At 41.1% G+C, this 15472-nt stretch overlaps 1 protein-coding gene across 2 annotated transcripts in view; it reads left to right on the top strand.

The window, feature by feature from the left end:
• The window catches only part of LOC114705737 (disintegrin and metalloproteinase domain-containing protein 32-like), an 81533-nt gene extending 66503 nt beyond the window's left edge, over positions 1–15030 (top strand). The window contains exons 17-20 of one of the 2 annotated variants that reach the window (XM_028887791.2): positions 401–557; positions 6026–6064; positions 13503–13541; positions 14913–15030. In XM_028887791.2, coding sequence (XP_028743624.2) covers positions 401–557; positions 6026–6064; positions 13503–13541; positions 14913–14919 — 242 coding nt within the window. In that variant the 3' untranslated portion in view covers positions 14920–15030. The remainder of the gene's footprint in view (positions 1–400; positions 558–6025; positions 6065–13502; positions 13542–14912) is intronic. The other variant, XM_037211653.1, reaches the window with a different exon arrangement.
• The last annotated feature ends 442 nt before the right edge of the window (positions 15031–15472 follow it).

Here is a 15472-nt window from a genome sequence, read left to right as displayed (position 1 = left end):
TAGATAAATACAGCCCAGGGGCAAGAAGCTGGTTATCTCTTCCTTGCAAAGAGGGTGACAGACAAGCATGGTGAGATCTATGGAGAACCCTCTAACAAGTCCAAGTTTGGTGGTTTCATTGTACTCAACCTGCACTTCAGGTCACTGGATTTCAGGCACTCACAGGGTTACAATGGGGCTTTACTGTAATTGCCAGAATGTGTAGAATACTCTAAAAGTCTCTGAAACTTTGTTTCTACGTTTTAATGAGGATTTTAGATACAGTTTCAAATATTGTGGTACTAGAGTTAGTTTTCCATGCTCCTTGATTAAAAAGCAAAAAGAAAATTATTTTAATGAATTTGTTGCCATTTGAAAGTCAATTGCACCAGTTAATGTGGAATGTACCTTTTCTTTTTAGATCTGACCATGGAAGGATCTCCTAAGAACTCAGAAAAGAAGTGGCTTCTAAGTTTGTACATTGCTTTAATTATTTTCACCTCAACAGTCCTAGTATTCACAGTATGGAAAGGCTTGAAACCGTGGCTTTTCAAGGAAGAGGAATCCCTGAGTAGCGAGTAAATTGAATTTATGTTCCGAAGCTAAGTTTTCGCAGCATCAGGACTTTGCTACATAAGTAGTCAGGAGAAGTAATGACGCTTTGTGTTTCCCTAGGACTTTGGGCACGATATCAACATTTCCTCTAACTGGGGGAGGTTTTCTAGTCAGTGAGCACTTTCTCAAAGATGATGGGTTTTGGGAATGTGGGTAATACAACACAGTCACCATTGTGTTAGCCAAGCCATCCTCCAGTGTCTGCCCCAGACAGCAGCAAGGTCACAGGTGTGCCTAGCTTTCCACGTGGGTGTTGAGGATCTGAGTTCAAGGCCTCATGTGTATTGGTGCAGCTGCCCACCTCCCCATGCTGCCCTGAAAACTGCTGACACTTAGTTGTTCATAGGTGCTACCCTCTGCACATCCAATCAGATATTTATTCCAAATGTTGTAACCTGGTGTTGGTTCTGGCGTGTTTCCCAGAGACTTTTAAGCAGGCCATGTTCTACATTTGAGCACTCAATGGTGCCATAAGTTCAAGTTTACTAAAGCCCCCTTTTGTCTGGTGTTGGCTGTTCGCATAGCAGAGGGTGCCCCCCCATCCCCCAATTCAAGTTTGTCTCCGGCTTGCAGCTTGTGTGTTATTCTGCCTGCGCTGGCGGAGTTGCCTCCCATTGGCATTCCGCTCTTGTGAACAAAACTTGAATAAACAAGGGAGGTAGGTGCCACTTTGAGATCCCAACCTCCCTCTGAATAGGTGAGACAGTTGATTGGCTTGATCTGTTTGGGGGCCAACCTGAATTCTTTTAGAATGCCTCAAAGTAGGATTTCTGGACGGGATGGTTGGTAGTTGTGCTTTTCATTTGCCAGAGCAGCCATTCTGTTACCGGGCGAAAAGGTCACGAGACACGACAAAGTCCAATCTCAGAGCTGTATTAGGAGGAAGCTGGGGGAGACAAAAGAACCAGGCCTGGGGAAGAAGTACGTGCAGAGAGGAGAGAGAGAGGTGGGGGGAGGAAAGAACAGAGAGGAGAGAGAGGAAGAGTCTGAGGGGGTGTCTGTGTCTGGCTTTTTTAAAGATTCCCACGCACATGCGCAGGTAGGCTTATGGAGCTATGCCACACATGCGCGGATTACGTGACCACGCTGCGCCCAGTGGGCGATCACACAGCACACTGATGACGCAAGACACAAGACCCCTTGCTTAGCGATTGAACTGCGCATGCGCGGTCATGCAACTGGCGTGGCAGCAGAATCCCAACAGCTGTACCATGTGCTGATTTACATCCTCGCAAGCACTCCATTTTCTCCCTCTTCCGTTCCCACTCTGAACTTCTCACCCTCTTTCTAGCCATCCTAACAGAAGTGGCCTTCTGTTACTGAAAATGTGTGCATCTTCTTTAGAAAAACACTTGTTCAAGTCCTTCGGGCATATTTTATTTTATTTTGAGACAGGGTCTCACTATGCCACCCTGGCTGGCCCGGAACTCTTCATATAGATCAGGTCAGCCTCCGAAGTCACAGAGATCTGACGGCCTCTACCTTCTAACTTCTGGGATAGATCCTTCAGTCGGATTTTAACGGTGTTTTTTTTTCTCTTAAATAGCATGGATTCCTTGCGTACTTTGGATCTGTGTTTGGATACTGATGCCTTATCACATGAGTGCTTTCCCAGTATTTGGAGTGCTCGTGTGGCTTTTTGTTTGTGGATTGTGCTCCTCCTGTGTGGATGATTGCCACGTCTAAGGTGAAATGGAGGCCCTCTCAGGCTTTCTTTGGGGGAGTTTTAGCTTTCTGGTCTTTGCGAAGTTTTTTTCTTTTTAATCAATTTTGAGTTAATTTTGCGTGGTGTAAGGGGGCGGGGTGTTCCAATTTCACTGTTAAGTGCTCCGTTATTCTGTTTTCCAGCACTACTTATGGAAGGACTCTGTCACTTGTGCCGCTCTGTGCTCCGCATCTTTGTTTAAGGCCAGCTGACTGCGTGGGGGTCTCTTTCTGTCCTCTATGCCGGTCCATTGATCTGTGCACCAGTTTTTTACAACGCACCTTGTGCCGTCAACTCAGCATCGGGAAATACGACGAATGCTTCTAGCCTCGTGCATTTGAACTGGGATTGCACTGTTGATCTGGAGTCTTTTGTGGTTGCCTCTGGACATTAGGGTTGTCGTTTTTTGAGTCTGTGAAAAATGCTGTGAGATTTTTTTTTTTTTTTTTGGCTGTGTTACAGACAGTTGTGAGCTGCCATGTGGGTGCTGGGAACCAAACTTGAGTCTTCTGAAGAACAGCCACTGCTCTTCAATGTTGAGCCACCTGTCGTGACACTAGTGTGGACATTTTAACAGTGTTGGTTCTTCTAATCCACACACTGGCATACTTCTCATCCTTACTCTTATCTTTAACTCCTCCTATCATTGTGCTATTGTTTTCAGTGGTGTGTAGACTCCTAGTTAAGTTTATTACTAGATATTTTATTTTTATTGAGGCTGTATAGATGGAGATTGTTTTCGTAAGTTTCTTTCTTTTTTTTTTTAGACAGTTAAGTAGAGAATTATAACTGATTTTTGTGTTCTTCAAGTTTACTGAGTTTGTTCTTTAAACCTCTCTTAAAGACAAGGTTTTGCCATATAGCTCTGGGTGGCTTCGTATTCATGACCTTCCTGCTTCCATCTCCTGAGTGCTAGAGTTATAGGTATGGCTCACCCCACCATGCCAAGCTTCGTTAATGCAAGCTGTCCTTGTTTCAGTAGGGGATTTTGGCATTTTAAATATACAGTAACAGGTCACTTCCTTCTTCATCTGGAACATGGGTGCCATGTGTTTTTGCTCTTCCTCAAGGGACTCCCCAGGCTATATTATCTTGGAAAGTGATACTGTTGTTTTCTTCCTGGTCTTATAAAAAACATGAGAACTTTGCATCAAGTATAATAATGTAGCCATGGGCTTATAATGTATGGCTTCTGTTATGTTGAGAAGCATCCCTTGTATATTTAATCACTGGAATAGTTTTTTTTAAAATCATAAACAGTTGTTGAATTTTGTGAAACACTTTTCTTGCACTTGCTGAACCATCCTTACCTCTCATGATAGCATGTATGGTAGCCAGTGACTTTGGTCTGTAATTTTCTTTTCTTGTCATTCATTTGTCTAGGTTTGGTATCAGGATAATGTTGTCCTTGTAAAATGAGTTGGGAAGTGTTCTTCCTTCTTTAGTATTTTAGTAGAGTTTGAGAAGGACTTGTATTAGTCTTTTTTTTTCTTCCTGAAACAAGGTTTCTCTGTATAACAGCCCTGGTTGTCCTGGGACTCGCTTTGTAGACCAGGCTGGCCTTGAACTCACAGAGATCTTCCTGCCTCTGCCTCCTGAGTGCTGGGATTAAAGGCATGCGCCACTACACCTGGCTTGCCTTATATTGGTCTTGTGAAAAGTTTGATAGAGGCAGGTGTTGTACAAATGTTTGAAGCGCTTTCCTGAAGCCCTTCCACGGCTCTTTTCTCCAACAGTCTTAGAACTTAAGGTCTTACACATAGGTCTTTGATGTGTTCTGAGTTGGTTTCTGTACCAGGTAAGAAACAGGGATCTAAATGCAACCTTCTACAAGTATCAACCTGATTTTCCCCAGTTTCACTTTGTAAAGACGCTGTTTTTCATGTTCTAGACTTTTGTATAAGTAGAAACACATATATTCTTTGTCTTAATGTGACTTATTTCACTCACCACAATGATTCGGACACTCGTTATCATCTTGTACCTGTTGTTTTGTCTTTTCCTTATGGATTGATGGATATTCATGTCACTTACAACTTTTTAGTAAAATGATGGTGGATTTTAGCTGGATGTTGAGGTGTGAATGTCTGTGTGAATATATACTTTGTCATTTGGGTTATTTCCAGGAGTAGGATGGCTAGGTAATATGGTAGCAAATGTTTAACTTCTAAAGAAAGAGTCAAACCCATTCCCTGAATCATCATCTTCCTCTTGCCTCACAGTCATCAGTGAGACTCACCTCATCTGCACCTTTGCTAGGAGGTGGTGCCCTGCAGCATATGAGTACACACTGTTGTCACATTATGGTTCTATTTGTACATTTCTCATAAGTCATGATGCTAACGGTTGTTTCATTATTTATTAACTGTACGTATTGTTTGGAGAAATGGCTATTCAGATTCTGCGCCCATCTTAGCTAGGATATCTGTCATTTTGTTATTCCATTACTTGTCTTTAGGTCATTTGTGAAGTAGATTGTCTTTTGTCTGAGTGCTCTTTATATATTCCAGATGTAAGTCCTTCATCATGTATTTCATTGGTGAATGTGTTTCCCTGCCCAAGGCTTGTCTTCTAACTCTCTTAGCAATCATTCAGAAAGTATGCTTTAAACTTGATGAAATTCAATGGGCCAATTTGCTCTTTTAGAGGCCATGATTTGGGTATTGTACATAAGAAACAAGAGCCCAACCTAAGTTCACAAAGATTTCTCCTGAGTGTTTCATAGCTTTAGATTTTATAGTTAGATATGTATGGAATTTGGGTTGAGTTTTCTATGGCCAAGAGGGCTGAGACTGCTTCTGTGAGGCATCATTGTTCTCAGTCTTTGTTAAACAGTATGTGTGTAGTCACAGGCAAGGTGTGCTAGCTAGCCTTACACCATTCTGTCTACCTCAGTGCCCGAGAAGAATGTGACTGTCCATCTGAGTTGTGAGATCATCACTTACTCAATGTCCCCATGTCAGCAAAAGAATATTCTCATGTATTTGCTCTGAGTGAATATGTTTACTCTGGCTAAGGAGCTATCTTCACGTGTATGGAGTTATGTGCTCTGTGTTTAGAGTAGACAGCAAAAAGGGCTGGGGATCTGGACTGGTTTGACATTGGCCTCAGTAGCTCTCTTGGGTATCTCCTTTCTGTTCTGATTTCCTTGTCTGTGACCACTTGGTTCCCTGGACTCCTACACTTTCAGTTCGTTCTCTGTCTCTGTGTCTCTCTGTCTCTGTCTCTGTGTCTCTCTCTCTGTCTCTCTCTGTTTCTCTCTCTCTCTGTCTCTCTCTCTCTCTCTTCTCTCTCTCTCTCTCTCTCTCTCTCACTCACACACACACACACACACACACACACACACACACTGCCAAAACTGTGGGGATAAGTAAAAGCAAACCTAGGAATTTTGTGTTCTCATTTTTTGCATGGCTTGAAATGTGTGTTTTTCTGTGGCTGAGGTATGTAAAGATGGACATGTCATTTGAGAGGCTGAGGATATAGCATGTTGTCCATGCACTTGCCTACCTTACAAAAGGTTCTGTGCTCCATTTCAACTACCATTAAAAAAACACTTATTCTCGTCTTTATTCAGATCCCATTGTGTATTATTTTATTTATTGGTAACTGGTCTTGTAAAAGAGATCCTGTTGCTTATACAATAGTCCAATTTTTTGTTCACAAAGTTAAGATTTTTATTTCGCTTAACATTTAACCAATTAACATGCTATTTTCTATTTCTAGAACCAAATCAGAAAGCAACACTCACACCTACACCAGCAGGTGAGTGCATTAAAAGGTGGCATAAATAAAGATGTTGAAAATGAACAATAACTTAATTATACATCTTAATGAAATTGTAGACACCCTAAATTCAGCTGGTGAGGTAGGGCTATGAAAAACCAGACTAAGAATATATCATAGTTTTGCTTTTAGTAAGTCCTTCATTTATTTACTAATTTATTGGAATTCTAATCCCTCCCCCAACCTCCTGCCTGCAAAAATCTAAGGAATACAATGCCGAGTCATAACAGAAGAGATGTGCGATGCATGAGGAAACAAAATGACATCTAATACTTAGACATCATCAACCCCAAGTCATTAGTATACTGCTTGGGTAAACAAACCTTTGCCTTTCTCCCTGTCGTTCTTACATTCTTTCTACCTAATCTTCTAAGATGATCCCCTAGTGTAGCTGGAAAGTTTTCTCTCCAGGTCCCGCCAAACCCCAGCAGTCCGACAGCCCACTTATAAAATAAACACACGGACGCTTATATTATTTAAACTGTTTGGCCTAATGGCTCAGGCTTCTAGCTATCTAGTTCTTACATCTTAAATTAATCCATTTCTATAAATCTATACCTTGCCACGTGGCTTGTGGGTTACCGGCGTCTTCACATGCTGCTTGTCATGGCGGCGGCTGGCAGTGTCTCCCTCCTCCTTCCTGTTCTCTCAATTCTCCTCTCTATTAGTCCTGCCTATACTTCCTGCCTGGCTACTGGCCAATCAGTGTTTTATTTATTGACCAATCAGAGCAGCACATTTGACATACAGACCATCCCACAGCACCCGAGTTCCAGAAGGGTTGTGCGAATGCCTTGTTTAGGGCTGCACACTCAGCTGTCACTTTCTCAGCAGCTTGAGCAGCCATGTGTTTCTGCGATTTCCACTGTTCATTACAAAGAGGGGCTTCTCTCATCAAAGCCAGGTATAACATGTATCTATGGGTGTAATAAAAAAAAATACTGAGACAGTAGCTTGGAACCATGACAATTTAGCTACACAACAGCAAGTTTGAGCCCAGCGGCCTAAGATCTCCTCACATGATTTTCTTTTGACTGGCTTTGTTGGACCAGGCATGACTTGACTTTTGTGGAACAGGTCACAAATCCAAGTAAGCAGTGAGCAGTTGGTTACTGTTCTGACAGTCTTGCCACTATTACACCAGCAGGTGCATTTTGTTGGGAACTTTGATCCTGTAACTGGTAGGGTTCACAGTAGCCTGTGTAGCTCCTTCTGGCACCACGAAAGCTTCCAGCTCAGTCACATTTTGATTTCTTTATACCTTGCAATCAAGTCGTGTGGTGTCTTTAGCAATATGGTCTTATGACTTAGTTCTGGTGGTGACCTAGTGGAATGATAATATCCTGCATCCTTTTGGAAGCCTCTTAGGTATCTCTGTCCAGCAACTCTGAAGGAAGTATACCTCACACCTGGTACTGAGGTTTTTGTCTAATAACCCAAGGCTTTCTTGTAGTAATATCTGAAATGTGGGGTACCTGCTTCTCTCCTTCTTAATTTATATATTTTAATTGTTTGGTTTTTCACACAGTTGATTTTGGTTAACCTTCTTTCTCTTCCCCACCTCACCTTCCAATCCCCATCCTGCTTAAACTTAAGTACCGGGTCTATGTTTTGATAATCGTCCATGATCTGTCATCCCCTCTCCCTAAGAGACCCTCCACACAAGTAGGCCTTTTCCAGGTTCCTGGTTTTTACTGGTCATAAAAGTTAAACACAAATTATAGATATTTGGAGCTAGAATCCATGGATGACAAAGAGAGCATTCAGTAGTTATCTTTGCAGGGGTGGGGGGTCTGGGTTACTTCACTCAATATATATATTTTAGTTCCATCCATTTACCTGAAAATTCATAAATTTATTTTCGTACAGAATGCGGTGGTTTGAGTAGGAATGGCCCCCGTAGGCTTGTATATTTGAATGCTGGGTCATCAGGGAGTGGCGCTATTTGAGAAAGATTAGGAAGTGTGCCCTTGTTGAAGTAGTTGTGGCCTTGCTGGCCGAAGTGTGTCGCTTGGGCGGGACTTCAGATTTCAAAAGTTCATGACAGGCCCAATCTCTCCCTCCCTCCCTTCCTCTCCTCCCTCCCTCCCTCCCTCCTCCGTCTCTCTCTCTCTCTCTCTCTCTCTCTCTCTCTCTCTCTCTCTCTCTCTCTCTCTCTCTCTGCCTATGGATCAGGATGTAGCTCTTAGTTACTTCACCAGCACTAGACCTGCCTGCTCCCTGCTCCCTGACACCATGCTCCCTGCCATGATGATAATGCACTAAGCCCCTGAAACTCTAAGTCCCCAATGAAATACTTTCTTTTATAAGAGTTGCCTTGGCAGGGCAGTGGTGGCGCACGCCTTTAATCCCAGCACTCAGGAGGCAGAGGCAGGCGGATCTCTGTGAGTTCAAGGCCAGCCTGGGCTACCAAGTGAGTTCCAGGAAAAGGCGCAAAGCTACACAGAGAAACCTTGTCTCAAAAAAACCAAAAAAAAAAAAAAAAAAAGAGTTGCCTTGGTCATGGCCTCTCTTCACAGCAAAAGAACATTGACTGAGACACAGAAGAATATAAATCCATTTTGTACATGGGTCACATTTTCAAGATCCGTTCATCTGTTGATGAACATCTAGGCGGATTCCGTTTTCTGGGTGTTGTGAATAGAGCAGCAGTGAACATGGATGGGCAAGTATTGCTGTACGCCCAAGAATAGTACAGTTGGGTCAAATGGTGGTTCTATTTCTATATGTTTTAGAACCTCCACATTGATTTCCACGGTGGCTGCTTCAGATTATACTCCTGCCATGGTATAAGTGTTCCCCTTCCCCCAGTTCTTCATCAGATTTTCTTGATGACGGACACTCTGACTGGGATCAGGTGATATCTCAACATTGTTTTAATTTGCATTTTAATGATGCAGAACAGCTGTAAAATGTTTCTTAGCAATTTGTATTTTTTTTTCTTTTGAGAATTCTCTGTTCAGAACCATGCCTACTTTTTGACTGGCTCGTTGATTTTCTTGATGTTTAGCTTCTAGAGTTCTTTGTGTGTTTTGTATTTGAATTCTCTGTGAGATACACAGCTGGCAAGGATGTTCTCCTGTTCGGTGGGCCACCTCCTCACCTGGTTAGTAGTTTCCTGTGCTGGACAGGAGCTTTTCAGTTGCATGAGACCTCTCTTGTCAAAGGCTGGTCTTAATTCCTGTATAATTGGAATCTTATTCAGAAAGTCCTTGCCTGTACGTCTGTCTTCAACTGTACTCCCTACTTTTAATTCAGCAGTTTCAGACTCTCTGGTAGTATGTTGAAGTCCGTGACCTATTTGCGGTTTTGCGCAGGGTAGGAGATAAATGTTTATTTCCATTCACATGTTGATGTTCTATTTTCTCAGTACCATTTGTAGATATTTTCTTTATTTATAGATATTTTCTTCAGTGTGTGTTTTTGGCATTTTTGTGGAAAAGTAGACTTATATCTGGATTTACATTCTAGTCCACTGATCTATGTATCTATTTTGGTGACAGTATTGTGCTATGTATAGTTTGAAATCAGGTCTGATGTTACTTCCCATAGTATTCTTTATAGTCAGCATTGCTTCGTCTATCTTTGGTCTATTGTTCTTCCATACAAAGTGCTAGATTATTTATTATATGTTTGTGAACAATGGCCCTGGGATTTGGATTGGGATTGCATTGAGTCTGTGGATAGCTTCTGGTAGGATGACCATTTTCATAGTTATTTGGATCTGTCTTAGTTAGTGTTTCTATTCCTGTGATGAAACACCATGACCAAAGCACCTTGAGGAAGAAAGGGTTTATTTGGCTTACAGTTCCTCATCACTGTCCACCACTGAAGGAAGTCAAGACAGGAACTCAAGCAGACTAGGAACCTGGAGGCAGGAGCTGATGCAGAGGCCATGGAGGAGTGCAGTTTACTGGCTTTCTCTCCATGGCTTGCTCAGTCTGATTTCTTTTAGAACCCAGGACCACAGCCCAGGGATGGCACCACCCACAATGAGTTGAACCTTCCCTAATCAATCACTAATGAAGAAAATGTCCGACAGGCTTGCCTATGGCCCAATCTTTATGGAGGCATTTTCTTAATTGAGGTTCCCTCCTCTCAGATGACTTTAGCTTGTGTCAAATTGGCATAAAACTAGCCAACACAGGATCGATGAGTGTGGGAGGTCTTTCCATCTCTTAATATCTTCATTTTCTTTCTCTAGGTCTCTTAAAGTTTTTACTTTAGAGGTCTTTCCCCCTTTGGTTAGATTTTTTTCCAAGGTTTATTTTGTGGCTACTGTGAACGAAATCCCTGCATTTCTTTTTCAGTATGCTTGCCACTGCTACAGATGCATGAATGTATATCGATTTTATCCTGCCATTTTGTTCTAAGTGTGTATCAGCTCTAAGAGCTTGTATGGTGGACTCTTCAGAGTCTCTTACGCATAAAATCATATTGTTTGTAAACAGGGTTATTTTTATTGTTCCCTGCCACACTGTATACCTTTTATGGTCTTATTTATCTAAGACTTTCCAAACACTCTACTGAATAGAGTGAAGAGAATGGGCATCCTTGTCTTGTTCCTGATGTTCGTGGAAATGCTTTGATCTTTTTTCCATTCATCGTGATGTTGACTATGAGCTTTTCATATATAGACTCTATTATGTTTAGGTATGCTTCTCCATCTCCAGCTTCTCTATGACTTTTATAATGAAGGGAGTTAGATTTTTGTCAAAGTCCTTTTCTACCCCTATTGAATTAACCATGTGATTTCAGTATTTGAGTTCATTTATGTGATGAATTATATTTGTTGATTTATTTATGTTAACTATCTTTGTGTCTCTGAAAGAAAACCAAATTGGTCATGATGAATGATGCTTTTCATGTGATCTTTAATATTTGGTTTACAAATATATTTTTGAGAAATTTTGCATCTATATTCATAAAGGCTATGAGACTTTTCTTTTTTTTATTGTTGTTGTGTCTTTATCTGGGTTTTGGTATCAGGCTAATCCTGGACTGATAAAATGAACTTAAAGCATTCCTTCATTTTCTGTTTTATGTAATAATTTGAGTACTACTGTTGATAATTTTTTAATTAAAGGTCTGATAGAAATCTACAGTGAATCCTTTGGGGTCTGGACTTTTTTTTTTTCTTTAATTGGAAGAGTTGTTATTATTGCTTTAGGCTCATTGCTGGTTATATATCTGCTTAAAGTATTTCTTCCATTTTGGTTTAATTTCGGTATATCACATAAGTCTAGAAAAATCATCCATTTACCTTTGTAACATTTTTTTAATTTAGAATTTTTGTGTCCTTATGGGTTTCCGAATTGCACTGATGTCTATTCTAATGACTCACTTGTAACCTCTGATTTTACTAATTTGCTTCTTCTTTCTTTAGTTGGTTTGGTTAAGGCAGCAGTTCTCAACCTATGGGTCATGACCCCTTTGGTGCCACATAGAAGATGTCCTGGATATCAGATATTTACATTATGATTCATAATAGTAGCAAAATTACAGTTATAAAGTGGCAACAAAATGATTTTATGGTTGGGGTCACCACAACAAGAGGAACTATGTTAAAGAGTCGCAGTCTTAGGAAGAACCATGAGTTAAAGGGCTGCCAATCTTGTTTATCTTTCAAAGAACCAACTTCTTGCTTTATTGTTGTTGTTTTTAAAATAACTCTTTCATTAATGCATGCTCTGATCTTTATTATTTCTCCTTTCCTACATTTTGGGGTCTGGTTGGTTCTTGCTTTTTTTCTGAGGCCCTCAGGCACACCATTAAGTTATCTATTTGGGTTTTCAAGATGTTTTTGATCTAGGCTCTTAAAGCTGAAGACTCTCCTCTTAGGACTGCCTTCACTGTATAGAGTTGGGAATGTTGTGTTTTCACTTTCATTCATTTCTAGGAATCCTTGCATTTTCTTTTATGACTTCTTCAGTGATCCATTCATCATTTGGTTGTGTACTTTTTCGTCTCAACAACTGTGCACATTTTCTGTGGTATTAGTCATTCTTGAATCCTGTTTCATTTTTATTATTTTTTTAAGACAACTTCATATACGAGCACTACATCTACATCACTGCTGCCCCTTCTTTCGCTCTCCAGCTCCTCCTTTGTCCCCTTCCCAGACTTCATGATTTGATTGTCAAGAATCTTTAATTGTCTAGTATGTATATATATATATATATATATATATATATGTAATATGCATACATAGATATATAACCTACTGAGTCCATCCAGCTTTTTTGTATGCACAGTTGTTCATGGCTGACCACCTTGGATTGGACAATGAGCGTGGGAGTAGGAGCCTGTCCCTGGAGCAAACTGACTGTGACTCTCTCAGCAGCCATTGACTACTTGTATCTCTTCCTCATAGGGTGGGACCATGTAGAATTTCCCCTGTATGTTTTGGTACATCAACTGATGTCATTATGTGTAGCTAGAGTTTTCCTGCCTTGCCCACAGTCAGAACAAATCTCTGTCACCCGCCAGTCCCACAGCCGCTCAGACCCAACCAAGTAAACACAGAGACTTATATTGTTTACAAACTGTATGGCCGTGGCAGGCTTCTTGCTAACTGTTCTTATAGCTTAAATTAATCCATTTCCATAAATCTATACCTTGCCACATGGCTGGTGGCTTATCGGCATCTTCACATGCTGCTGGTCATGGTGGCGGCTGGCAGTGTCTCCCTGCCTCTGCCTTCTGCTGCCCAGAATTCTCCTCTCTCCTTGTCCCACCTACTTCCTGCCTGGCCAATCAGTGTTTTATTTATTGACCAATCAGAGCAATTTGACATACAGACCATCCCACAGCAATTATGCCAGGCTTTTTCAGACTACCGTATTGTTGAGATTTTTATGGGTGCATTTTTTTCCTCTGTCATGTCTATGGGACACTAACAGGATTCCTGAGCCTTCTTCCGCCCCTGTTGCAATTTTTCCCTGAGTCTTCGATCTAGGGCTTGCATTGTAGGTGTATTGGTTGGATCTGGGCTCTCCACAGTCACTTGGGATATTTCTTGGTCAGAGTGGTAGGACATGTGTACTAATGGAAGCAGAAGGCTGGACAGAACTGATAAGATCCCACCACACTATTATAAGAGCCTCTGTCTTGTGTCTATATTGTGTTCTCTGGGACTCTCAGGTCATGTCCATTCTTTTCTCTTTCTCACTATTTGATTTGATTGATTAGAAATATGGAGTCTGTGGCTATAAAATGGAATGGCAGCTCAAGATACTGACTTTTGGCATAATGATACAAAAAGAAATTTGCCAACAAGGTTTTTTGGTTTTTTTTTTTTTTTTTTTAACCTACAACTTTGAAGGGAAAGAGGAAGTGATTGCAATAAGAATAAACATAATACAATTTGCACAGATTGTATCCTGTGGACCTAAAGGGTGTTTTCTTATTTATTTAGAACAAAATCCCAGACAAGCAGTGGAACACCTACCAACAGGTGAGTGTGTTAGAAAATGCTTCTTAAAATGAACACACTTCAAGTGACATTATTAATCCATGGTTGGTTAATTCCTAAGTATCAATTAGATGAATGGCTAAAATACTAGACCAATAAATTTGGCATTTCCTTACGTTGCTATTGCTAACGAATATGTAAATCTAAAGTAGCTGTTGCTAATGATATGTAAATAATTTAGTATGTTTCTATTCAGTTTAGAAATGTTCTAAGTGTTCTGGAACTTGCTCTTCCCATTAGAACGGAGCTGAGAAATTGCACCTAAGAAGATCTAAGGATCCACAAATTGGGTTTATAAAACAAAAATTATTATAGACTCTTTTATCTGTAAGGTTGGCCGCAGTATTTATGGTTTATGAGTTTTAAGGATAAAAAAAATCATTTTGGATACAGGTGTGATTGCATATGCCTGTAACCCCTGCATTTGGGATGAGGAGGTGGGAAGATCGGGGTTAGAGGTCAGCTTGGCCTAAATGACTAACTCTTTTTCTCTCTCTTAAAAAAAAATTTGGCTAAGTGGTCCCAACCTTCTCTTAAGAGTAAGTAAGGTTAAGTAACACCAAGTGGTCATCCCTCAAAGCATATGCATGCAAGCAACGCTGAACAGACTTAGCAGGCTGTGTTTACATATTTATATGTATGTAATAACTAATTAAACCATTAATTTATTATTAATGATTAATAAATATTAATTAAATTATTAAATGCACTAATAATTAAAGAGGATGCCAGGGATTGAGAGCGAGCAAGGGGCTTGGCATGAGAGGAGTTGGAGAAAGGAAAGGAAATGTAGGGAAATTGTGTAATTATATTTTAATAATAAGAAAGAGTAAGGCAGCTGTTCATCGTGCTGCACGTCCGTAATCTCAACACTTGGGACATGGAAGCAGGGAGGAGCAGAGGCTCTGGGTCATCCTCAGTTACTTAACGAGTTCAAGTTCATCCCGGACTACCTGAGAACCCATTTCGACAGAATAAATAAGTAAAAATTAAAATGTGCTTTACCACACAACAAGCAAAAATAGATGGAAAAATATCGGTATTTAACTTTAAAAAATAGATATATTAATGTACTATAAATATTTCATTATGTCTGAAAAATGCAAAATTTATAAATGCTTTTTGGTTAAATTATTTCTTATTCAAAAATTAAAAATCCTAAAAAATGATGAAAGTCAGTTACTTGAGGCCAAGACAATGTAACGAACATACAGAACTGAAAGCATCCTTTGAGAAGCCCCGTGTGGGGGCACACAGGTTTGCTCTTGGCAGTGCTCCCCCTTTTTTTACTTTGTGAAAAAGTGGCTATGCTTGTAGCCACTGCCCTGAACTGTGTTTTGTTCTCTTCTGCAGTTATTAGCTATTCCTTCCGGAAGAGGCTAGCACCCAGGGGCTCACCGAGAAATGGAAGAGTCCACGTTCTTCCCTTGGTCACAGCTAAAGGAGCTAATAAACGGAATGTGGACCAATTTGCAGGCTTGCTCGTCTGTTTTTCTGTGCCGTTTCCTCTGCCTTGGTATTCAGCCCACTTGTAGTTGGGTCACACCCGGTACCCGCCCCACCCCCAGAGGGGTGGGGGCGGGCATTCAGTGGTATCAACTGTGTGTCTTCTTCACTGACTCCCTGAGCTCTTCCTGTTACCTTCAGCATCTCCCATGTCTGTAATTGGCGACCCTCATCCTCCGACCCCCCAACTTCCACCCCACCACCTTACCGCTTATGCTTTGCACCCTGGCCTTCTGGGTCAACCGCCTGAATTAGAGCCTTTCTGGGTGTGCACCCTAGCCCTGACCTTGGCTAGAGAGGAAGAAGCAAGGTGAGAGCTGGCTGGGATTCACTGCTCTGCTTCCTGACTGCAGGGGGGCAGTGCCGCGGCTTCTCTACCGGGAAGGGCTGTCACCCTCAAATGGTGA

This window comes from Peromyscus leucopus, chromosome 17 (genome assembly GCF_004664715.2).
Source record: "Peromyscus leucopus breed LL Stock chromosome 17, UCI_PerLeu_2.1, whole genome shotgun sequence".
Classification (NCBI taxonomy): Eukaryota; Metazoa; Chordata; class Mammalia; order Rodentia; family Cricetidae; genus Peromyscus; species Peromyscus leucopus.
This window is presented reverse-complemented; position numbering and strand designations above follow the sequence as displayed.